This window comes from Neovison vison, chromosome 8, assembly GCF_020171115.1.
Source record: "Neovison vison isolate M4711 chromosome 8, ASM_NN_V1, whole genome shotgun sequence".
Lineage (NCBI taxonomy): Eukaryota > Metazoa > Chordata > Mammalia > Carnivora > Mustelidae > Neogale > Neogale vison.
The window spans coordinates 67,451,917-67,476,563 of record NC_058098.1 but is presented as its reverse complement, the minus strand read 5'-3'; the positions used below and the strand labels follow the sequence as shown (position 1 = coordinate 67,476,563).

Sequence of the window (24,647 nt, the reverse complement as noted above, 5' to 3'; positions counted from 1 at the left end):
TGTGACCGAGAAATGCCATGGAGGTTCTTACCGTGTTCCTGCAGTAGTGACAGTATTCCTCTGGTTCCCAGGGTCGGGGTCCTGACTGGGTGGGCGGTGGCAGTGGTGGAGAACAGTGGCAGGGTGGTGGCTTGGGGGGTCCCAGGAGCAAGCGTGAGTCTGTTCTGCAGCTGCAATCCCAGAGCCCCCTCTGTTCAGGGGCAATGACTGGGACAAAAGAACCTGGCTGCTCAGTGACACTATACATTTTGTTTCTTCAACAGGAAGGAAATCGAGGTTTTAAAGAGAAACCAGGAAAAGAGCTGCTCTGAAGTGGAAGAACTCAACAAACAGGTCAGGTGTTGACACCCACATGACACTAACATCAAACACTTTTCTCTTTAGTTTGAAGTAATTTCAGATTTTCAAAAAGGAAGGAAAGAAATTTTTTCTGGAAGATCTGAGAGTTGCCAGCCCATCCGCCCCTTCCCTGGCTCAAAGTCGGGATGTTAACATGGGTGCAGAAGTGCCACCAGAGCCCCCATCTCTCTGAGCTTTGCCAGCTGTCCCCTTACCTTCAGAATCACGGGGCTCCCTCCCTTTAGGACCAGGGCACTTTCAGAGATTATAGCAGTTCTCTTCTAGGAAGGCCCTCAGTTTGGGTTATATGATGTTCCCTTTAGATTATGCCTCTTCAGCATGATTTGTCCCACTCCTAGTGAGGTCAGCTTTGGTTCCTGGTTGGGTGGTGTTGACTGGGCTTCTCCATGGTAAACTTACTTTTTCCTTTGTAATTGGTGAGTGTTGTATGGGTAGATGCTTTGATATTATGTAAATACCCTGTTTCCCATCAAACTCTCATCCCCTTATTTTAGCATCCTTTGTTTCTTGCTGTGATGGTGGTCAGTTGGTAACTACTCTCTTGGTAACTAATCTTATTGGTATTCTAGTATAAGGAAGAGCTTTCTTTCCTTTTGGCTTATTTACTCATTCCCATCATTATATTACCATCTTAGGTTCCTGTTTTATTCAATGCATTATAAAGCATTACCATCAGTATTTATTTTTGTGTTCAGATTGTCCTGGAGTTGGCCAATGGGAGTCCCTCACAATAGTTTCTGGGTTCTCCAGACAGATCCTGATCATATTTTGAGCACTCCTTACTTTCTGGTATCCCCAGATATTCCAGGTCTAATACTTCCCCTGCCTCAGCCTGTAATCAGCTACTTCCCACAAGGAGCCCCTGGTCACCATTATTTTAGAATGGTGTATAAAGACCAAGATCCAGGCACCAGGAGTGCCCACTGCTCCTGGGGTGCCACTACTTCCAGGCACAATTAATGGCTAGAACTAAGGAGTATGTATGTTCTTATTTACATACACACTCACATGCATATGGTTTCATGAGTATTTATTTATATATATCTTTCTTCTGAAAATCATGAATTCAAATCCCATATATGCAATTCCCACCTAATATCATAGGGATGAGCCTAGTTTCTCCCTTTCCATATTTGTAACTCCTATCTAGCAGTGAGAAGAGGATATCCTATCCTAGGAACCATATCCTAGCAGTGAGAAGCCAGTTTCTATTTTTGAAGATCCACTTATTGATCAGTCTCCCCTTAACCCACGCATAAACACCCTTCCCAATATGTTTCAGCACTAACCCCACACTGGTCCTCTCTTTGCCCCTATACACAGTTGCCTTTTTTTTAATTTATTTTTTTATTTTTTTAGTGTTCCAAGATTCATTGATTATACACCACACCCAGTACTCCATGCAATATGTGCCCTCCATAATACTCACCACCAGGTTCACCTAACCCCCTCCTCCTCCCTCCTCTCCAATACCCTCAGTTTGTTTCTCAGAATCCGCAGTCTCTCATGACTCGTCTCCCCCTCCGATTTCTGTCAATTCACTTTTTCTTTACTTCTCCCCATGTCTTCCATGTTATTCCTTATGTTCCACAAACAAGTGAAACCATATGATAATTGACTCTCTCTGCTTGACTTACTTCACTCAGCATGATCTCCTCCAGTTCTGTCCATGTTGATACAAAAGTTGGTTATTCATCCTTTCTGATGGAGGCGTAATATCCCATTGTGTATATGAACCATATCCTCTGTATCCATTCGTCTGTTGAAGGGCATCTTGGCTCTTTCCACAGTTTGGTGATTATGGCCATTGCTGCTATGAACATTGGGGTAGGTATGCCCCACTGCACAGATGCCTTTCATACTTGGTCTCAATTGCTGGCTTTGGATAATTATATATTTATTTATTTTTTTGAAGAGAGAAAGAAAACGTGCAAATGAATGGGGTCAGGGGCAGAGGGAGAAGCAGAGTGTTTGCTGAGCAGGGAGCCGAATGCGGGACTTTATCCCAGAACCCCAGGATCATGCCCTGAGCTGAAGGCAGACACTTAACTGACTGAGCCATGCAGGTGCCTTTTGGATGAATTATTAAGGAGGAAGCACACAAGCTAGGATGTATCATTCTTGGGTTTTTAAATTCTTTTTTAAATTGATATTGTTATTGATAATTGCAACTCATGTAGTTGTAAGAAATATAGAGAAATCCTTCAAATCCTTTGACCAGTTTCCCCCAATGGTAATATTTTTTTAAGTTTTTATTTAAATTTCATTTAGCATCCAGTGTAATACTAGTTTCAGTGCACATATAGTAATTCAGCACTTCATATATCACACAGTGCTCATCATGATAAATGTAGACCTTAATTCCCTTTACCTGTTTTATCCATCCTCCCACCCACCTCCCCTCTGGTAGCCATCAATTTGTTCTCTGTACTCTCTAGGTTTGTCTCTCTCTATCTTTATTTCCCTATGCTCATTTGCTTTGTTTCTGAAATTCCACATATGAGTGAAATCATATGGTATTTGTCTTTCTCTATTTTGCTTGGCAGTATGCCCTGTAGCTCCATCCATGTCATTGCTAATGGCAAGATTTCATTCTTTTTTATGACCAAGTAATATTTCACTGTGTGTATGTATGTGTGTATCTCACATCTTATTTATCCATTCATCAGACAGTGTATACTGGAGCTATTTCCATAATGTAGCTATTGTAGATAATGCTGCTGTAAACATTGGGGTATATGTATGTCCTTCTATTAGTATTTTTGTATTCTGTGGGTAAATACCTAGTAGTATGACTGCTGGATTATGGGATAGTTCTATTTTTAACTTTTTGAGAAATTGCCATACTATTTTCAACAGTAGCGCTACAGTTTTCATTCCTACCAACAGTGCATGAGGGTTTCCCTTTTTCTGCATCTTTACCAACACTTGTTTTTTCTTGTGTTGTTGATTTTAGCCATTCTGACAGACATGAGGTGATACTTGTAGTTTTGATTTGTATTTCCCTGGTGATGAGTGATCTTTCCATGTGTCTGTTGGCCTTCCAGATATCTTCTTTAGAAAAATGCCTATTCATGTGGTCTGCCCATTTTTAAATGGATTAGTTGGTTCTATAAGTTCTTTATATAGTTTGGATACTAACCTTTTATCAGATATGTGATTTGCAAATATCTTCTCCCATTCCGTAGGCTGCCTTTTAGTTTTGTTGATTGTTTCCTTTGCCATGCAGAGCTTTTTAAATGTACTTTTTAAAAAATTTGATAGACAGAGATCATAAATAGGCAGAGAGACAGGCAGAGGATGGGGGGAAGCAGGCTCTCTGCTGAGTAGAGAGCCTGATGCAAGGCCTGATCCCAGGACCCTGAGATTATGACCTGAGCCAAAGGCAGAGGTTTAGCCCTCTGAGCCACCTAGGCGCCACTGTGCAGAAGCTCTTTATTTTGATGTAATTCCAGTAGTATATTTTTGCTTTTGTTTTCCTTGTCTCAGGAGACATATCTAGAAATAAGTTGCTATGGCCAGTGTCAGAGACATTACTGCCTATGCTGTCTTCTAGAATTTTTATGGTTTCAGGTCTCACATTTAGGACTTTCATCCATTTTGAGTATAATTTTTTGTGTGGTGAAAAAAAGTGGTCCAGTTTCAGGTTGCTGGGGGGAGGGGGGTTGGGAGAAGGGGGGTGGGGTTATGGACATTGGGAGGGTATGTGCTTTTGGGTAGATTGGAAGGGGAGGTGAACCATGAGAGACTATGGACTCTGAAAAACAATCTGAGGGGTTTGAAGTGGCGGGCGGGTGGGAGGTTGGGGTACCAGGTGGTGGGTATTGTAGAGGGCACGGCTTGCATGGAGCACTGGGTGTGGTGAAAAAATAATGAATACTGTTTTTCTGAAAATAAATAAATTGAAAAAAAAAAAAAAGTGGTCCAGTTTCATTCTTTTGCATGTTGCTGTACAATTTTCCTGACACCATTTGTTGAAGAGACTTTTTCCTCATTGGATATTCTTTCCTGCTTTGTTAAAGATTAATTGACCATGTAGTTGTAGTTTAATTTCTGGGTTTTCTATGCTGTTCCATTGATCTTTGTGTATATTTTTGTACCAATACCACACTGTTTTGATTACTATAGCCTTGTAATATAACTTGTAGTCTTGAGTTGTGATGTTTTCATCTTTTTAAAAAAAGATTTTTTTAAAGATTTTATTTATTTATTTGACAGATAAGTAGGCAGAGAGGCAGGAAGAGAGAGAAAGGGAAGCAGGCTCCCTGCTGAGCAGAGAGCCTTTTGTGGGGCTCAATCCCAGGACCTGGGATCACAACCTGAGCCAAAGGCAGAGGCTTTAACCCACTGAGCCACCCAGGCACTCCTCACCTTTTCTTTTTTAAGGTTGCTTGAGCTAATCAGGGTCTTTTTGGTTCCATACAAATTTAAGGATTGCTTGTTCTAGTTCTGGGAAAAATGCTGTTCGTGTTTTGATAGGGATAGCATTAAAAGTGTAGACTGTTTTGGGTAGTATGGACATTTTAACAATATTTGTTCTTCTAGGCCATGAGCATGGAATGTCTTTCCATTTTTTTGTGTCATCTTCAGTTTTTTTTTAATCAGTATTTTATAGTTTTCAGAGTATAGGTCTTTCACTATGTTGGTTAGGTTTATTCTTAGGTATCTTACTATTTTGTGTGTCATTATAAATAGGATTGATTCCTTAAGGTCTCTTTCTGCTCCTTCATATTTGATGTATAGAAATGAAACAGATTCTGTATGTTGATTTTGTATCCTACAACTTTCCTGAATTCATTAATCAGTTCTAGCAACTTTTGGGTGGAGTCTTTCGGGTTTTCTATATCTTTGTATCATGTCATCTACAAATAGGGGAAGTTTTACCTCTTCCTTGCCAATTTAGATGCTTTTTCTTTTTCTTGCCTGATTGCTATGGCCAGGACTTCCAATACTGTGTTGAATGAAAGTGGTGAGAGTGAACATCCATCCCTGTCTTATTCCTGACCTGAGAAAAACTGAGAGCTTTTCCCTCATTGAGGATGATGCTAGCTGTAGCTTTTTCATCTCTGGCCTTTATTATGTTCCCTCTAAACCTACTTTGTTGTGGGTTTTTAATCATGAATGGATGTTGTACTTCACTTTTTCCATATCTATTGAAATAGTCATATGGTTCTTATCCTTTCTTTCATTAATGTGATATATTATGTTGATTGGTTTGCAAATTTTTATAAAGATTTTATTTATTTATCTGACAGAGAGATCACAAGTAGACAGAGAGGCAGGCAGAGAGAGAGAGAGAGGAAAGCAGGCTCCCTGCTGAGCAGAGAGCCCGATGCGGGACTTGATCCCAGGACCCTTAGATCACGACCTCAGCCGAAGGCAGCGGCTTAACCCACTGAGCCACCCAGGCGCCCTGGTTTGCAAATTTTTAACAGCCCTTTCAACCCAGGAATAAATCCCATTTGATTGTGATGAGTGATTTTTGCTACTGTTGGATTTGGTTTGCTAGTATTTTTTTTGAGGACTCCCGCATCTGTGTTCATCAGAAAACAGGCCTATAGTTCTCTTTTTTGGTGGTGTCTTTATCTGGTTTTCGTATCAGGGTAATATGGGCCTCATAGAGTGAATTTGGAAGTTTTCCTTCCTTTTTTACTTTTTGGAATAGCTTGAGAAGAATGGGTATTAACTCTAATTTATATGTTTGGTAGATTTTGCCTATGAAGCCATCTGGTTCCGGACTTTTCCTTGTTGGGGGATTTTTTACTACTGTTTCAATTTATTTGCTGGTTATCAGCCTGTTCAAATTTTCTGTTTCTTTCTGTTTTAGTTTTGGTAGTTTATATGTTTCTAGGAATTCAACCATTTTTTCTGAGCTGTTAAATAAATTTGTTGGCATAGAGTTTTTCATAATAGTCCCTCAGAATTGTTTATATTTCTGTGATGTTAGTTATTTTGCTTCTCTCATTTGTGATTTTATTTATTTGCTTCCTTTCTCTTTTCTTTTTGATAAATCTAGCCAGGAGTTTATCAATTTTATTAATTTTTCAAAGAACCAGCTCCTGGTTTCATTGGTCTGTTCTACTGGTTTTTTTTGTTGTTGTTGTTTAGTTTCTATATATCATTTATTTTTGCTCTAATCTTGATTATTTCCTTCCTTCTACTGGTTTTGGGTTTTGTTTGTTCTTTCTCTAACTCCTTTTTATATGAGGTTAGATTGTATATAAGAGATTTGTCTTGCTTCTTGAGGTATATCTGACTTGCTATAAACTTCCCTCTTAGAACTGCTTTTGCTGCTTCCCAAAGATTTTGGATCCCTAGTGGTAACACTTCACAAGACTAAAGTATAATATCTGTATTAGTTCACTAGGGCTGTCATAACAAAATGCCACAGACTGAGTGGTTTACACACAGAAATTTATTTCCTTACATTTCTCAAGATTAGAGGTCCAAGGTCAAGGGTCGGCAAGTTAATTTCATGAAGCCTGTCTTGTAGATGGCCATCTTCTCCCTGTGTCCCCACATGGCCATCCCTATTACATGCCTGTGTTTTAATCTCATCCTAATAACTTTCATATTAGATTAGATCCCACTTTTAGGATCTCATTTAGTGTTAATCACCCATTTAAAGACTCTATGTCTAAATACAGTGACATTCTAAGGTATTGGGAGTTTGAACTTCAACATATGATTTTGGGGTTGACAGAAATCAGCCTGTAACAAATCTCATAACAAGCTATTAATGTTGATACAATCCATGGATCTTACTTAGATTTCTCCAGTTTTACTTGCGTACTCATTTGTTTGGGTATGTGTGTGCATGTGTGTATGTGTATGGGTTTGTGTGTGTATATGTATGTCTGCATGTAAGTCTGTGTATAGGTGTGTACATGTGTCCGTGTGTGTGCATATATGTGTGTGGTGTGTGTGTGTGTGTGTGTGTGTGTGTGTGTGTCTGGTGTACGTGTACTGAGTGCTATACAATTTCATCACTGTGTGGGTTCAGGCATCCACCATCACGGTCAAGATACTGAACAGTTCTGGGGCATCTGGGTGGCTCAGTTGCTTAAGCATCTGCCTTTGGCTCAGGTCATGACTCCAGGGTCCTGGAATGCTCCCTGCTCAGTGAAAAGCCTTCTTTTCCCTCTCCCTCTGCCTCTCCCCTGCCCATGCTCTCTCAATCTCTCTCAAATAAATAAATAAAATCTTTAAAAAAAAAAAAAGAGAGAGAGAGAGAGATACTGAACAGTTCCAGCTCCTTAGGGATCCTTCATGCTGTTCTTCTACAACCACACTTACACCTTCTTGCCTACCCACCCTGGCCCCTGACCCCGGACATCCACTCCTCTGTCCTTCATTTCTAAAACTGTCATTTCAAAATGTTATATTAAAAAAAATCATAGAGAGTGTACCTTTTGGGATTGACCCTTCTCACACATTATACTTGCCTGGAGATTCATCTAGCATTGCCTGAATGGTAGTTATTTTATTACTGAATATTGTTCTGTGTGATGATGTCCCACAGTTTAATGCTCACCTTTTAAAGGACAGCTGGGCTGATTCCAGTTCTGGCCTATCACAAATAAAGCTGCTCTGAACATGCCTATGCACTTTTTTTTTCAATGAATGTTTTCATTTCACCGGGATAAGTGCCCAGGAGTGCAAGTACTGAATTTATGGTAGTTACACATTTAGTTTTGTAAGAAACTGCCTGACTGTTACCCAGAGTGACAGTAACAGTTTATATTCCCACCAGCAATCTATGCTTGATCCAGTTTCCTCACATCCTTGGCCAGCACTTGGCGGGGTCACTCTTATTTTAGCCACTCTGATTGGTCGTGTGTGCTAAGACAGAAAGGCTGGAGGGTTTGTGGTTGTTTAAGCTCCGGTATAATTATTTCTCTTGAAGGGAACAGAACCCTCTGAGTGTCCTTTAGAATGGCTTTAGCTGCTGTAACAAAGTGCAGTAGGCTGAGGGACTTCACGGGAATTTATTGTCTTGTAGTTCTGGAGGCCACAGTCCAGGATGAGGTACTAGCTGCCTTGGTTCCTGGTGAGAACCCTCTTCCTGACCTCCAGACCTTCCTGACCTTCCTGACTTCCAGACCTCCAGAAGACCTCCAGCCTTCTTTGTCCTCACATGGCCCTTCCACCACAGGGCCACACAGAGGGAGAGAGACAGTGCTCTACTTCTTAAAAGGTCATAGGCCTGTCAGATTAGGACCCTACCCATATAAGCTCATTTCACCTTAATTACCTCCTGAAAGCCTCATCTCCAGTCACAGTGGGAATTGAGGGCTTTAGCATAGGAATTTGGAGGGGCATAGTTCAGTCCATAGCAATTACTTTACCCCTACTTGCTAGAAGCCTGAGAGGATTTTCTCTGATGTTAAAGGAAAGAACCTGAGACATCTCAGGAAAGTTGGGGGTTCCCCTGAGACTGTGACTTTTTTACTCTCAAGCCTGCCAGGCGCAGCCTCTAGGGATCGTCCTTACAGCACCCACTTCCCTTCCTGTTTCAGGTTCCAACCTCTGCTCCTGGTAAACTGGGAACCCTTAGCCTGTCTCTCCAGTTTTCAGGGCGTTGGTTTGCCCTATGATAACAATTCTCTAAAGTTTTGAAGAGGAGTTGTTGATTTCACTTTAAGCAGCATTTTTCTTATTGGGGAGATGGAGCTCTTTTCACATCAGACCAGAGACCAGAACTAGTATTATGTTTTTAATTTGGGTTTCTGTGTGTTCACTGTCAGGACATAGAAATACAATGGGTTAGCAAGTCCTGCCACCTTGCTGAACTTACTCGTTAGTTCTCAGGGTGGGGGTGTGGGGTCGTTGCCATGTGTGGCTTCTTGAATCTGTGCCATCCCTGAGGTCAGTCCCAAGGCTTTTCTCTCCCAGTGCTGCCTCTGCCCTCTGCCCTTTGCCTGTGGTCACTGAGTGGTTCTGCTTTGGTCTGAGTGGCTCTGCTGTGTCAGACCACTGATGAGCAGATGGCTTGTCTGGGCTCCCAGCTCTGGGTATCTGTGTCCATGGTGAGGGTGTAGTAGCCTTGCTTAGGCCTTGTCTATCAGGAGGGTAATTCCTGGGTTGAGTTAAGATGAAAAGTTTAGCTGCATTTGCCTGTGACCAACTTCCTGTGAAAGGGGCTTTCCTGGGCCTCTCATCCCCTTTTGAGCCTATTTCTAGGACACACTTGTAAATGGATTCTGGTATCCATTTGTTTTCTTCCCTCAGCTTTTTAGAATAAAAAACGTTAAATACACAGAACAGTTGACATAATATACACTGACTGATCAGCCCCATACTACAACCTTAATTTGACAGTTGTTAACAATACCATAAGTAGTTTAGTTCTTTGTTTATACCCATCTTCGTATCTCTCTGTATGGTGTGTATGTGTGGGTGTGTTTTCAAGCCATTTGAAAGGAAGAGAGTGAGACCCTGCTTCTAAGGCAATTTCTGCCTAACCACAGTATTACTGTAACACCTAAGAAACCTAATTGTAATTATCTAACACCATCCAATATTCCAACCATATTTACATTTCTCTAATTATTCAAAAATATCTTCTATGGTAAATTTTTTGGAACTAGGATACAATTAAGGATGATCCATTGAACCATCAGTGCCATTCTGGGGGCAGAAAACAGCTGCCTGATCGCGCTCACAGAACCTGTGGGTCAGGGCTTCAGACAGGGTGCAGGACAGATGGCCCTATTCTGCTCTGCATCATGGGGGCTGGAAAGACTGGACAGCTGGGGTGACCCAGAGGCCAGGGCTGGAATCATGTGCGGGCTTCTCTCTGTGGGACTCGGCTCCTGGAGGGAGTGTCACAAGGGGGCACCAGGAAGACCACATGGCAGGCGACAAGGCTTCTGACCTCAGAAATCATTCCATAACACCCTCACCGAGGTGCTGCAAGGCACAGGGAGGAACACAGTCTCCTCTGGGTGGGGAGTGTCCAGGTCACTGTGCAGAAGGGGATGTGGGGTGGGAGAGGCCGTTGAGCCTGTCTTTGAGGTTGTCTTTGGAAAATATGGCCAGCCTGCCTCGATGTGTTTAATCTTTTTAACTTGGCACCTGTTTCGCTCCCTCAAGTCTGTCTCTTTGAAGAGACCTGGCAGTTGTCTTGTAGGCCATTCCACATTCTGGATCTGATAGTGTTGTTCAGTCTGCTCCTCTGTTCCTTATACTGCCTATTAACTGGAAACTAGGCCTAAAGGCCTGACTGAGTTCATAGTAAGCCCATTTGTTTTAAAATGTGACAAGGAGATGACTGCTAGCATCTCATTTTGTCTTCTGCAATAAAACCCAGATGAGTGCAACTTAGAAATGAGGTGATGAACACAGACATTGAGAGAGAGAGGGCACTCTGCGCTCCCAATAGGATGCCCTGCAGGGCAAACACCTCAACCTAGTCACGGGAGCATCTGGCAGACCCCAAGTGAGGAAGTGTTAAAGGGGCGAGGCAGGGAGGGACTGTATCTGTCAAAATTTTCAGTGCCATACAAGACAAAGGCCACAGAACTTTCCCAGATTCAAGGAATCTAAAACAGCATGCCTAATAAAGGCACTGCCTGAGGGGAAGAAGGGGTGTAATTGAGCCAGCTGACAAACCTGGGAGGTGGGTGGTATGATTCATGTCCTGAGCCAGACCTGCATGACAGCCATGTGAGAACACATTCACTTCCTTAGGAAACATGTATGCAGGGCCTCATGTGCGTGTGTGTGTGGGGGGGGGGGGGTTACACATGAGCATACACGTACCTGCAGAACGTGTCCACCGCAAAAGCACATGAGGGATGCTGCCAGCCGGTGAGCCTGGCTGAAGGGTGCATAGATATTCTGTGTCATAGCCCTGGCCCTGTTGTAGAAATTTGAAATTATTTCCAAACAAAGACTAAATATTAAAGGTAAGCAGAAGAAAATTAACTGAAGGCAGATTCCATTTCTGGCTGTTAATGAAATCAAGGCTGTCCTCAGAACAAGATGAATGTGTATCAATACTGAAAAACAATTTTCATGATGAAATGTAGTAAACACAACAGAGTTCCATACCAGACATAATGCCCGTGAGCTTATGATGTGTTGAAAACACCTCTTTGCCCTCAGTTCTGAGATTTTAAGGACAGGATGAGGTGACAATCTCTGTACAGAGAAGAGAGGGAGCAGTGGTCACTAGAAAAATGGGTAGACTCACTAAGCATGAGTGATCCAAGTTGCAACAACTTCAAGGTTCCCTCCTCTGCTCCTCAGATCCTCAGATCCTCAGACACATAATAGTAAGAGGTTGCTGGCGCCTCCGTCGGGGGAGTGGTGCCCATGCTTTGCCAGCAGCACTGGAAAGCGGTACCAGGGACGCTGCTCTGCCCACACCTGGGGCTGTAGGCGCTCGGCCCCGATGGCCTCAAGAACTGATGCTGTGGGAAAAAGCAGATCAGCAGTCGTGCAGTGTCTATGAAGACACTCACAACAAATAGTTCAAAGTAATGGGTATTTCCACAGGGGGGGTGGTCGTAGGGGCAGTGTTGTAGCTGCTGTTTGCATGCACCATGCCCTTGCTTGTCTCCTGGCAGGCGCCTGTTGTGCATCCACTGGCTGCTGGCCAGGGGATCCTGAGCAAAAGCAGAATATACAATTTAATCACTGCCTGCACCCTGCTGAAAGCTGTGTTTAAGTGTTTAATGACAAAGATCAGAGGAGACGCTGAGGAGCTTCATACAGTTCAGTTGGGTGTTTTTTGTCAAATTGCTTAAAATAATAATTGGAAATAACCATGAAAGAAATGTGAAAAATATGAAAGTCTTGAGAGCAGTGGTTTGTGTGCTCATGATGTAACCACCTCTCATGATCCAGATGTGTTTAACTGCCTCCGGGGCATGGTGCAGGCTTTCTGCTCCATGGCCCTGTGGTCAAATGGGGCTGGATCAGTCCTGCACTGGAGGGTGCCGAGCGCCTCCCCCATGACATGCCGGAGGTATCCCCTCCCCAGCCATGATAACGAGCGGTGTCTCCAGACATGGCCAGATGTTCCTCAGGGAACAAAGTCGTTCCTGGTCGGGAGCCACTGGAATGATCTGAATTGAGCCGCTGTTTAAAAAAAAAATAACTTTGTCATCTGCATTTTAACCCATTTTGCTTCAGAGTCAGAAATGTAGGGATGAAGTGTCGCAGCTCAATGAGAAGGTCCTTCAGCAGGGAGAGGTGGCCTCTCCCCACCAGGCCCAGAATGAGAACTGCATCACCATTCAGCTATTAACACAGAGACTGGAGGAGGTGGGGCAGTGGGAGGAGCTGCAGGTGAGTATCTGAAAACATCAGGAATAGCCTTAAAATGCCTGGAGGTAGACTCACCCCTCAGGTAAGGATAGAGACTTAGTAAGTAAGCGCCCTGGAAAATTTGTTGACTTAGCAGCTTTTGCAAATCCTCAATATCTAGAAAAACCAGAAAGGAATTAAATCCTGATGCTAGGAGAGTAAATTGGTAGACCTTCCAGGAGGACATTTGGGAAAAACATACATCAAGAATATTGGTATGTTCTGACTTTATAATTCTGCTTATGGGAGTTTGATCATCGTGGAAAGATTTAGCTGGAAGTATTTTCATTGCTGTGATACTTCTAATAGCAAAACAATTGGAATCAGCTTGAATCATCAATAATACTGAATGAGGCTGTAAATTCTGGTGCAGCCATTAAAAATTATGTTTCAAATCATTTTTCATGTCATGGGGAAGTGCCCAAGATACACTGAGGAAGGCATAGCATACACGATGCTATATTAGTCTTATGGCTAGAAATGCACATTTGGAGGAAGGGCTGAAGTCACAGCAATGTCAGGTGTGGTCCTCAGGCTTCTGGGATGATGGGTGATTTAAATTTTGTAATCTTTGTTTTTCTGTACATTTCTGAAGTTTCTGCATGTATCAATGCTGAGATATTTCTTATATTTATGAAATTGATTTTTTAAAAACAGGGTGAGCACATCCAAAAACTTGAACTTGAACTCAAACACATGAATCAGGAATGTCGGAGCCTGAGACTGTCACAGTCACAGCTGAGAGAGACTCTTGAAGAAAGTCAAGACCAGGTGAGTGTGCGTGATGGCCAGTAGCTGTGTCTCAGCTGGAAGAAAGTCAACACGGTTTAGCACTGACAGAGCCTGGCCAGGACTGGTCTGGCCCAGAGAGGTCATTAGGCTGGACTGAGGTTACACAGCTGGCTGGGTGCTTACAGTCCCAAGACTGAATTGGGCGTTGTGCAGGCTCAGTTGAGCAATCCATGGGCACAGCTATTTATGCACAAGGGAAGGAGGCCAGTAGGCTGTTCTATTGGGTGTGCCATTTGCAAATCAGAAGAGTGAAGGAGAGTGACAGGTAGCTTCTGAGGTGGAGGAGTTGGCACCAGATCCAAGGACATAGGGCGGAGCAGTCTCAGTGGTTAGCAAGCTAGGTGCCCCATCCGATACTCACATAGGCTTTTTTTGTGCACAGAAGCCCTGATATTGCACACAGTGTGGGTGTCAAGCTCCTGCCTCCTGCCTCCTCTCCTGCTATAGCATTTATCCAGCACACCAGGTTCTCAAGGTACAGAGATAGGAAGGTGGAGAGCTTGTAGTCTTGGACAAGTAAATGAGAGCAGGACAGGCCAAGCAAGGGCTTTGGGGTGCCCTGACAGTGTGGGGTCCAGGGACACAAGACAGGGGGAGCTGATTCTTTCTGGGGGAGCAGGAGAGAGAATGGCGGGTGTGTGACTGCGGGAGGTACCCTGAGGATCCTGTGTGGACTTAGATGTGGGATGCGCTTAGAGGGCTGGGGGCTGCAGGAAGGAAAGAGGGGCCATGGGAGAAACCTCTCCAGCATGGTGTGGGAGGGTTCTCTAACCCACTGCCCTGAGGCCCAGGACTATCCTCCCTTGAGTGTGGCACCTGCATACTTCCCTCACTGAGCCTCTTTAGGGCTCCCCAGCTGGCTCCTGGCCCTATAGTTGGACTTGGTTGTGGGACCCCCACTACAACCCAGGCCTTATGATGTGTTTTGGGGACTTGTGGGCTCTCAGCCTTCCCACTGCAAACAAGCACTGCCCCAGAGATACTTCTGAGCATTTAGAGGATCCCTTCTCTGTCTTTCTTTAAGTCTGAAAGGAAGCTTGAGAAGTTGCCTTGAGCAGTTTGAGCCCTTGGGGACTAGGAGTCAGCCATTGTCACAGGCAGAAGATACCTTAGGCAGTCCTTCTGTTATATGAGCTGGTTTCCCCTTCTTTGTGATCTAGAAGAGGACCCCCAAAACCACATCAGTGAAAGTTCCCATGAGGGAAGTAAGGGGAGCCTACAGGGTATGTAAGGAGTCTAGTGACAGGCCGCGCATGGTAAGGATGGGTGTGGAGCCACGTGGGAGGGAGTCAGGGTCAGGACTGGCACCCTTGTGTGGGTGGTTCTGAGGCGGAGGCCCAGAGGGAGAGAGGGCAGCTTGAACAGGTGTAAGCAGGGGAGCAACTCGGGGGAGGGCATTAAAGGGCCTGGCCAAGGGACTTTGTGCAGCTCAGAGTGAGGGTGGGGGAGCAGAATACTGCACGCACCACATGTCCCTGGGAATCCCCATCTTGGCTTGGTTCTGACTTGCAGCATATCAAGCCGCCCCCAAACCTGGCAGCTTGTAGCACTGTGCACCATTCTCCTTCACAGTCTATGGGCTCACTGGCTCACCTGGGCTGTTGTCACTTGCTGTGTCAGGGGGGCCACGGCAGTCCAGTGGGGTTGGGACAGGCATCCTCTGAAGGCACGGCTGGATCAGCTGTTTGCAAGCCCTTGGCTCGAAGGGCTGGTGTGTGGGTTTGGCTGGTGCCTGGGGACCCAGTACACCCAGCCTCTCGGTGGCATGGGGTTCTCTGAGTGCAGCAGCAGTGAAGCTTGGGTAGGAGAGACGATCAGGGGCCCTTAGAGGAGCAGTCAGAGTTGTCAGGCTCCTTAGTACTGTGCCATGGCATTCCAGAACATTACTCCCCCCACATCCTGTTGGTCTAGCTTGGATTCAGAGGGAGGGCACAGAGCCCACCTCTCCATGGGCGAGGACACATTCCTCACCTCTCAAGACAAAGAGAACAGAGCCCCCATCCCTCAAGGTGCAGGAAGAGCAGCCTGTGAGCTCAGGGGGGCAGAGCTGATGGCTGAGGCAGCTCACTCCTGTGCCTCAGCTCCCAGAACACAACAACCCTCATTTTCTGGCTGTGGGAGGCCCCAGTGCTCTCTGGGGCCTTGTTATGTATTAGTGGAGGTGAGGTTTCCAGAGCTGGTCCCGGCTGCAGCTAGAGCCTCACTTCCACCAGGAGGGAGATGAGAGGCTCAGGATGCAGTCAGTGGGGATAGGGGTGGTAGGTGTTATGGGCTGCTCATCCTGCACAGACAGCTGCAGGCTAGGGACACAGACACAGAGACCTCACGCTGGGACAGAAAGGGGCCTTCCCACAGGAGTTTATCCCTGGCACTGGAGTCCAGAGTGGAGGGGTGGCCGCAGTGGGTGGCAGCGAGGGGCATGGGGGCAAAGTGTTTAAAGAAGGAGCGGCATCAGGGTGTTGGGGAGTGCTGTTAGAGAGCAGGAGCACCTTTGGGATGCATGGGCACTCTGATATGGTGTCAGCAGGGCCTGGTCTGGGGCTCAGCTTCTGGCCAGATCACTGTCTAGAGCATGAAAGTCAGGAGAAGGCTACATTTGTAGGGGTGTGTTTTCGAACTGGTTCTCCCCTCTCTGTCCCTCTCTCTCAGGGTCCCCAGACCCAATTCCACCACTGTGTAGGGGGCTCCCCAGACACAACAGGCAGTTCGTAGAGCAGCAGGGTGTCTGAGAATCCAATTCTGTTATGACACTCTGCCCGGAGACAGCGTCAGACCCCACAGGTGAAGTTTAGTCCTACAGGACTGCCCCCGCAGCCCCTCCAGAGGCCATCCCCAGGACCAGGCTGTAACCTGTGCTTCTGACCAGCCAGCCTCAGATTGGCGATTTCAACCACCTCCTCCCAAGGTTTGACTGATTTGCTAGTGTGGCTCACAGAACTCAGGGAAGACACTTAACACTTACCAGTTCATTGAAGGATATGATAAGGAAACAAACTGATAGCCAGAGGAAGAGATAGGTCAAGGGAAGGAAGGTCAAGGTCCCAAACATCTGTCCTCATGGAGCTTGAGCCCAGCCTGGTGGCACATGGAAGTGTTCTGATTCCCCAAGCATGGAAGATCTCCAGAAACAGATCATATGGTCGTCCTTCTGGGTTTTTCTGGAGGCTTCATTATACAGTTGTGATTGACCAAGTCATTCATTGGCCATTGACTGTTTCAAGCTCCAGCCCCTCTTCCCTCCAGGGAGGTGGGGGTGGGACTAAAAATTCCAACCCTTAATCCTGTGGTTGGCCCTCCTGGCAGCCAGCCCCCGCTGCTAGGTGTGGTCCAAAAATCATCTTCATTAATAACAAGACACCTTTTTCAACTCTATGACTCTGAAGCATTTTCAGGATCTGTGGATGAAGACCAGATATCTCTGAGAAATGTATTTTGGTCACCTGATCTTTAAATCATTATATTGCACTCTCCAAAAATAGCTATTCTGGAAACTTTGTGAGGGAGGTGCGGGTGTTTCTCTAGGATGACCCCTGTCCTAAGAACAGCCACACATGAGGTGCCTGGGTGGCTCAGTGGGTTAAGCCTCTGCCTTCAGCTCAGGTCATGATCTCAGGGTCCTGGGATTGAGCCCCGTATTAGGCTTTCTGCTCAGCAGGGAGCCTCTTTCCCCGCCCCTCCTTTCTCTGCCTGCCTCTCTGCCTACTTGTGATCTCTCTCTCTCTCTGTCAAATAAATGAATAAAATCTTAAAAAAAAAAAAAAAAGAACAGCCACACATTACAGTGATGACATGGTCCCCCAAGACGGCCCCTCAGAGATGCAGGGAGATGCAGTGGCCTGAAGCCTCACTCTTGCCCTTGAGTCGCCATAGCTGGTACCCTCCTCATCTCTCTGACCCCACCTCAGACTTGCTCTGAGTGTGACCCTTGACAGAGTCACTTCCCTCTCCACCTGTGGGGCCTTGCCAATGTGTGAGAGCTGACAAGGCCAGTTAGGGTGCCAAGGAAATTCTGGGTATTCTAGATGAAGTCTCCAGAATCAGAGTGATTTAAATGATGTTTAATAAAAGGATTGGCCACGTTACACACTGTGCAATAATAATGGCCCTGCACAACTCCAGTGAAATCTTGCCATCCTCTGTGGTTGGGGAGCTGGGTGCTGGGGTGGTTCTGTGCTCGCTGATCTTTTCAGGCTTCAGTGCGGGTTCTGCTGCCCTCTGTGGCCTTGGCCTCGACTGTCTCAGAAGCGTGAGCTCTCTGTGGGTTTCAGTAGTTATATGGACTCTCTGAAGTCTGCTAAAGGTTAAACCAGACAGAATATAGCACAATTCTACCTTGGGTGCAGTGGGAAGCTAACTATCACCAATTTGAGAATACAGACCTGAGTCTTCCAGATTGTCTCTGGGCGGAAGCTCGAGCCAAACCGGAGTTTGGCTGTCAGAATTCAGATGAGGGGGTTCTTTGTAAACCCTGCATTTAGTTGCAGATGGAGGGACCAAGGAGGCCGGATGCCTTGTGTGCCCTTCAAGTTGTAGGCTCTCTGTAACCTCGGAGTCTTGTGTGTCTGATAATGGCCATGTAGTGCTCAGCAGTCACACCAGCCCTGTCTTGGCTTTATCCCATGGCAGCTGCACAGAGCCAACCTGGGGTTGAGGTTGGCCCAGTCCCAACACTCTGAGGAGGTTCATCGGCTGCAGGAGCAGATGCAGGGGCTGGTGCCTCGGGACCATGTGGCTGAGCTGCAGCAGCTGCTAGAAGAGGAACGGCAGGTGGCTTGGCGGTTCCGTGAGGAGTGCCTTCTCCAGAAGGAAAAGGGGAGGCGGTTGGAGACACAATGGGTGAGTGGGCACAAGGGCCCCAAGGCCCTGCTGATGGTGACGGCGGTGGTGAGGTTGGATCACTGGTCACTTGGCTGAAAACTGCCATCCCAGCTCCTAGAGGTCTGCTTGTACAGCAGCCACAGGATCCAGTTTTTCACTCTGAACAATGTGGGACTTTCTTGTCCACCAGAGAGGGGTGGCAGACAGCCACTCAGGGAGTGAAGAGCCTGCTGACCCAAAAGGTCTCTCCTGCATGGGGGCTGCACACGTCTGTGATAGGCCACATGACCACACACTCAAGCTGTGGACAGGGCCAAAAATGTGGTGATGCAGATGCATGAGTGAAGCTGAGGGCAACAGTCCCACCCGTGGAGCCCTGTGGGAGTTCTCCTGATTTCAAAGGAAACTAGATTTTTACACGAACACATCCAATTTCCAAAAGATGCATCTGATTAAAAAAAAATCTTAAACCATTTTGCTGAATGAAAAAAGCTACCCACAGGCACACAAGGACTATAGAAGTTATATACTAGATGCATGTGGATCTAGGTGTCAGAGGTACAGAAATGAGCACACACAGCAAAAGCCTGTGCTCTCCTGGAGGTTTAGTGAGGGAGGGTGGAGACAAACGAGAACATGAGTCATGAGGACAGCATGTCAGATGGTGGTGAACTGATGAGTGCTATGGAGTGGGATGCTTTGCAGTTTTAAACAGCGGGCTGGAGAAGGTGTTCCTAACATGTTACTGTATGAGCCAATACCTGAAGATGTTGAGGGAGCAAGCCTTCCACTTACTGTGGAAGAGTGCTTGAGAGGTAGCAGGAGCCACATGTGCCAAGGCCCTGAGGTGGGTGTGTACTTGGCATATTTAAGGAGGATGAGAGGGAAGCAGGAGGGTGGTGGGATGGGAGGCCAATGAGGAGTGACACACATCTGGGAACCCTGGCTGTGTACCAGGCACCACACTAGGCATCTAGAGACCTAGATAGAAACAGAGACGCTCCCTTAAAGGGGAGCAGGACACTGGCTGCAGAGGTCAGGATCCAGGCTCCACCACCTTCCAGCTGAGTGAGCTTGGGCAGCTACTTACCCTCTCTTTGCTTCAGTTTCTTTGTCTGTAAACGACGGATGCCAGTGGGTCCCCACGTCAGAGCATTAGTGTGCGGCATCCTCGAGTTGGCACATCTGACATGCTTGAATAGTTTGCCCTGTGTGCACTCTGAGTCGGTGTTTAAAAGGCTGAGAAAACTCCCTCCTGAAATATTCATGAGCAAACACTGGGGTGGGGGGTGGGCGGTGTGCAGGTAGGAGCCTGAGATCAGGGGTGGGGGGATCTCCATGAAGAAGAAATTGGAGCAAGACTGTAAAGGTGGGTAAGAATTCATGTTTGTGAAGCATAAATTCTGTAGAAGAATAATCTTCCAGCCTTCCAGCCATGTACAAAAATGTTAAGCAGAAGATAAGCTCAGCTATGATAGAATATTGACAAAGCAAAGAAGTATAATCAGAAGTTGTTTATGGGGCGCCTGGGTGGCTCAGTGGGTTAATCCTCTGCCTTCGGCTCAGGTCATGATCTCGGGGTCCTGGGATCGAGCCCTGCATCGGGCTCTCTGCTCGGCAGGGGGCCTGCTTCCTCCTCTCTGCCTCCTCTCTGCCTGTGTCTCTGCCTACTTGTGATCTCTGTCTGTCAAATAAATAAAATAAAATCTTTTAAAAAAAAAGTCATTTAGAAATACTCAGTAACACATTTGGGGAAATACATTGGAGTCATTTATGATAAATTCTTAGGAAAGCAGTCCACTAATTCTCTGTGAACTACAAAGAGTGGTGTCAGCTCTTGGCTTGTGGCAGAACATTCATAAACGTTTCTCTGTGCAGATGAAAGGTTATCTCCAGCCACTCCCAGATTTGTAGGTTTTAGCTAATTTCCATTCTAAAGTAACTAAGCCTGATATGATTCTTTTTGAAATGTAAACTGTTGGTCTGTAACCTTTTATGGCAGGAAGAACATGAAAAAGAGCTTAAAGACACGGAAGAGCAGGTAGAAGAGATGGGAATGGTTCTGAAGAATGTGGAAATACTCCTACAAGAAAAAGTGGCTGAGCTGAAAGAACAGGTCAGTGATGGGCATCTGTTATTACCACATGTACTTTCTGAACTTTTTCTTTCTGTGGGTATTTAAGTAGCTATTCCAGGGTGAGACCATCCTCATAGAATGCAGAGATAGCCCCAAGTTTGTTTAGAACCACTGAACCTGGGACTCCATCTAAACTTTAAGAATCTGAACATACAGATTTTTTCGGAAGATGAACAGTTAAAAGCAATCAATAGAAAAACTGATTTTGTTAAATATATATTTATAAATTATATTTGTACATTGTTTTGAGAATTGTTTTAAGGTACATTTGAGGGGGGTTTATATAATCTCAGAAAGGACATTCATTTGTTCATTTGTTCGGTCATTGGCCAGATATTTACCAAGCACCTGTCATGTATCCCAGCATTTATTGTTCTGAGAAGACCCTGAGATGGGCCCTCATGGGCCTTACATTCTGGAGGTAGAGACAGACAATAATAAGAGAAATGACCTCAGGTTGTGAGAAATGCTCGCTCTGAAGAAGAGATGGTGGTGGATGGGAAGTGGTGGGGATGGTTGGGGACCACTATTTTCAGACGTGGTAGGAGCAGACACCCAGTGACAGCATGGAGGGTCTGCCTGTGCCTCCCAAGCTGAGGCCAGGTTGGCTTTTTGGAAGGGATAAGTGCTCATTGGGCCAGACTTTCCCATGCAGTGTAGGGCTGACTGCCTGTAGCACCTCCAGTCAGTGGGACAGCCATAAAAATGCAACCACATGTCTCCATGTGTTCTGGGGGACATGCCAGAACCCCGACGAGGAGGGCATCCAGGCAGAGGTGCAGTGTAGGCAAATGTCCTTAGATGGAACCAAGCGTAGTATGTCAGCAGGCCACCAAGGAGGTTGTTGTAGCTGATGGGTAGGCAGGACTCCCTCAAGGTCAGGAGTTTGCTTTTATTTTAGTTGCAGTTAGAAGCCATCAGAAGATTTTAAGCAAGAGTATGATATGAACTATATATTTTAAAATAAATCACTCTGTGGGAGAAAGGAAAATTTTGGGTTGCTATAGGGAGCAAAGACCAAAAAAAGAAGGCCAGAGCTGTTGTGTTCGATGAAAGCTTTACAGTCCAACTCAGCCGACAAGGTCCACTGGTAAGAAATGGCAGCCAAGCAGCCAGCACAGAGGGTGCTAGAAACAGGAGACACAGGGAAAAGTCTTAACCAAACACCAGCTACTCTTAGAAGAGTTCTATTGAGAGCTAGAAGAAATTGTGAGAATCTGTAGAAATATTTTTATTACAGTAATCGAGTATGTTTAGAGAGCTCCTGAACTAAGCCCAAACAGGATGAAATATTTGTGTCACCTCTTGTTCCCTGGGAGGTAGAAGGTCCCAGGGGGTCACATCCCCTTCCATGACCATCTTCCTGGCTTTGCAGCTTCTTCTCTGCCATCCTCTGACTCCCTAGCTGTGTCCCTGGCCAAGTGTCACAGACTCTCAGTGACCCCCACCACTCACCTGACAGTCATTCTCTTGTAGGCACCCTCAGTTTGTTTCCTCTGATCTGGCAAATCCTCAATCCTGGTGAAATCCTGTTGCTCCTGCACCCCTGCCCCTGTGAGGTCCCATCTGCAACCCTGCACCACTCCCCGACCCCCGCCCAGAATTAGCCTGTGCTCTGGCCCCGCGAACCAGCCACCTGTGTCTATGCCTGTGCCACAGTGCCCAGCCCTTCCCTTCTCAGGGGCCTGCACTGCCCCCCCCAACCCAAAGTTTAGGGAGCCTTGGCCCTGCCTCTGCTCCTCTTTACTGAAGAACCTGCAAAGGATTGTCCACATACTCGCACCTGTTCCCCCTTTTGTTCTCCCATACCGCTGGCCCAGGTCCCAAGTCTGGGGGTTGTGATGGAGGCCCCCACCGTGTCCCCACTGAGCCCATCAGTTCAGCCTTTGGAAGGGATGCAGAATCCAGCCTCTTCTTGCCTCACCAGCCATGACTCCCACCTTCATCCTGAGCCCTGCAATGTCCTTGTGTCCTCTTGTGCTCTATTCTTGGTGCAGAAATGGCAGCAGTGCTTTCCCAGTGTGTAAAGTGCTGGCCCCCTCCTCAGAGTACAAAGGCAGAATTCCTATGGGGCCTCCAAGGCTCTGTGGGATCTAGTCCCCTCCTCTCAGTGCCTGCCTAGTCCGTGTGGCAGCTCTAACCTCCTCTCAGTGAGCCTTCTACTACCCTGCCCCCCAGCCACAGCCTCTGGCCATCCCTACTAACCCCCTAGCCTGGCCAGCCTCTGGGCCTTTGCACCTGCTCCTCCCTTTGCCTGGAGTGTTCACACCCGAACAGTCTCAATGCTCCTTTCCCTGCCTTATTCAGATCTCTGTTCACATCAACAGAGAAGCCTTCCCTGTTCACCCCAACAAAAGTAGGAACTCCCTCCTCAGTTGTCTGTCCCCTCCCAGTGAAACCAGTAACCAGAGTGTTAACTAGGACTATTAAGTACAACTGTAACTTTTCACCCAGACCTTTTTTTTTTTTTTTTCCTGTAAACATCTCTGACTCTTTTCCTTGGGGGAAACAGATTTCAGTCTTGCCCTCCTGTCTCTGTCTCCTCCTCCTTGTTTGGCTCTCTCTCTTTTCCTTGCCATGCACTACATGCTCTGTTTATCTTTGCTGCATATCAGGCAGGCAGACTTGGGTTTGGTCACACAGTTTTTCCTTAGCACTTGTCGTGCCTCCACACCACATATTTCTTTCTGGTCTGTCTGCTTCCCTCAGAATATGTGCTCCTGAGAGCAGGGCTGTTGCGAGGCACTGGCACTACTTGTTGAATGAATGAATGCAGTTTTGACTTCCAAAGCCCAAAGACGAGGCCACATGAACCTTTATAACTAGAGTGGCCTTGGGTCCCCATTGCGGTGGCTATGGTGTGTGGTGACCAGCCTACACACCCAGGGCTTTGAGGGTGGATGCAGTGCTGGGGTACACCCTGGGTAACGTGGTGGGTCTGCGAGCACACTGAGATGAACCAGAATGACATGTTTTATGTTATGCTGGATTGTCCTTTTTGAGTTTAGTGATTGTGGTCCTTTTACATCTTCATTTCATGGTAAAATCTACTATCACAAAATTGACTTCAATTTTCTCTATCACATAATTCATCAGATTCTCAATTTCCTCTTTCACTCCAAGGTAACAAAAATTGTCATTCCACTCACTGTTTGTCTCAAATGCTTAAGAGCCCCTAATCTGTAGTCTAAACGTGTGGTGGTGGGAAGGCCAAGTTGTGATGCAGCATTTGTGCATGAGAGTCGCAGAAAAGTATGGTTCTCTTTCCTCTCTAGTTTGAAAAGAACACAAAGTCTGATTTGCTGCTCAAGGATCTCTATGTGGAAAATGCTCACCTGATGAAGGCACTTCAGGTCACCGAAGAGAAGCTACAAGGTGCTCGGAAGAGAAACCACATTTTGGAGGAAAAAGTTAGAGCTCTCAACAGACTCATCAGTAAGATTGCTTCAGCTTCTCTCTCTGTGTGAAGAAGACTGCTTGTTTTCCTGGAATTCATTTTGAAAGAACATCTTTTAAAATTAAGCCACCATAGTGCCATAACTTTCTATGGTTCATTGGCTGTGCACCGGGCATAGCAGGTTTCTGATTCTTTCATTGTTCACCTCACACACATTTTAAAAATGTCTGTTGTGCCAGATGCTCAGAAAATAGACATGCTGGAAAAAACTACATTTTTATTAGTAGTCCTGGGTAATTTCTGTAGGTAAAATTCCCAGTTTTGCTACCAGTGGGTGAAACAGATTATGCCAGCTTTCAGCGAAGAGTAAAAGAAAATGGTAAAATTAATTTCAGTGTTGTACTTTTGACCTTGGCTGCAGAGAGTAAAATGAAAAATAAGTGCTCTGGACACTTTCGCCCTTTCATTGTTACTGCTTTGGGTTTAGATCATTAGCATTCTCAATCTGGGTCTATACAGACATTCTAGAAGGACTACTCACTGTGACTGTCCACCCTTCTCCACCACAGGAAGATGTTTGAGGAGTGCCTATTTTATGTCTGTGGACTCAGGGATGAGAGTATTTATAGTGAATGCAATCTTGTCCTCAATGAAATGTCATCACACTGGAAATTGTATTATATATGTAAAGAAGAAAAACTATAGTTTTATATCCAAAATATATGTAAGTTATGGTCATTTGGTTTATGAGAACAAACTATGAAAAGTACTATGAAGAGTCACTGTATTTACAAAAACTCTTTTCTATTAAAATTGTTTTAACTTCTA

General features: G+C 45.8%; 1 protein-coding gene across 8 annotated transcripts in view; it reads left to right on the top strand.

Moving 5' to 3' along the window:
- Nucleotides 1–24,647, top strand: part of NINL (ninein like) — a 171,765-nt gene extending 147,118 nt beyond the window's left edge. For 7 of the 8 annotated variants that reach the window (XM_044263836.1, XM_044263837.1, XM_044263833.1 and 4 more), the window contains 6 exons: nt 264–333; nt 12,502–12,657; nt 13,333–13,446; nt 18,094–18,303; nt 20,288–20,401; nt 23,698–24,647. In XM_044263836.1, the coding sequence (XP_044119771.1) occupies nt 264–333; nt 12,502–12,657; nt 13,333–13,446; nt 18,094–18,303; nt 20,288–20,401; nt 23,698–23,889 (856 nt within the window). In that variant the 3' untranslated portion in view covers nt 23,890–24,647. The remainder of the gene's footprint in view (nt 1–263; nt 334–12,501; nt 12,658–13,332; nt 13,447–18,093; nt 18,304–20,287; nt 20,402–23,697) is intronic. The other variant, XM_044263834.1, reaches the window with a different exon arrangement.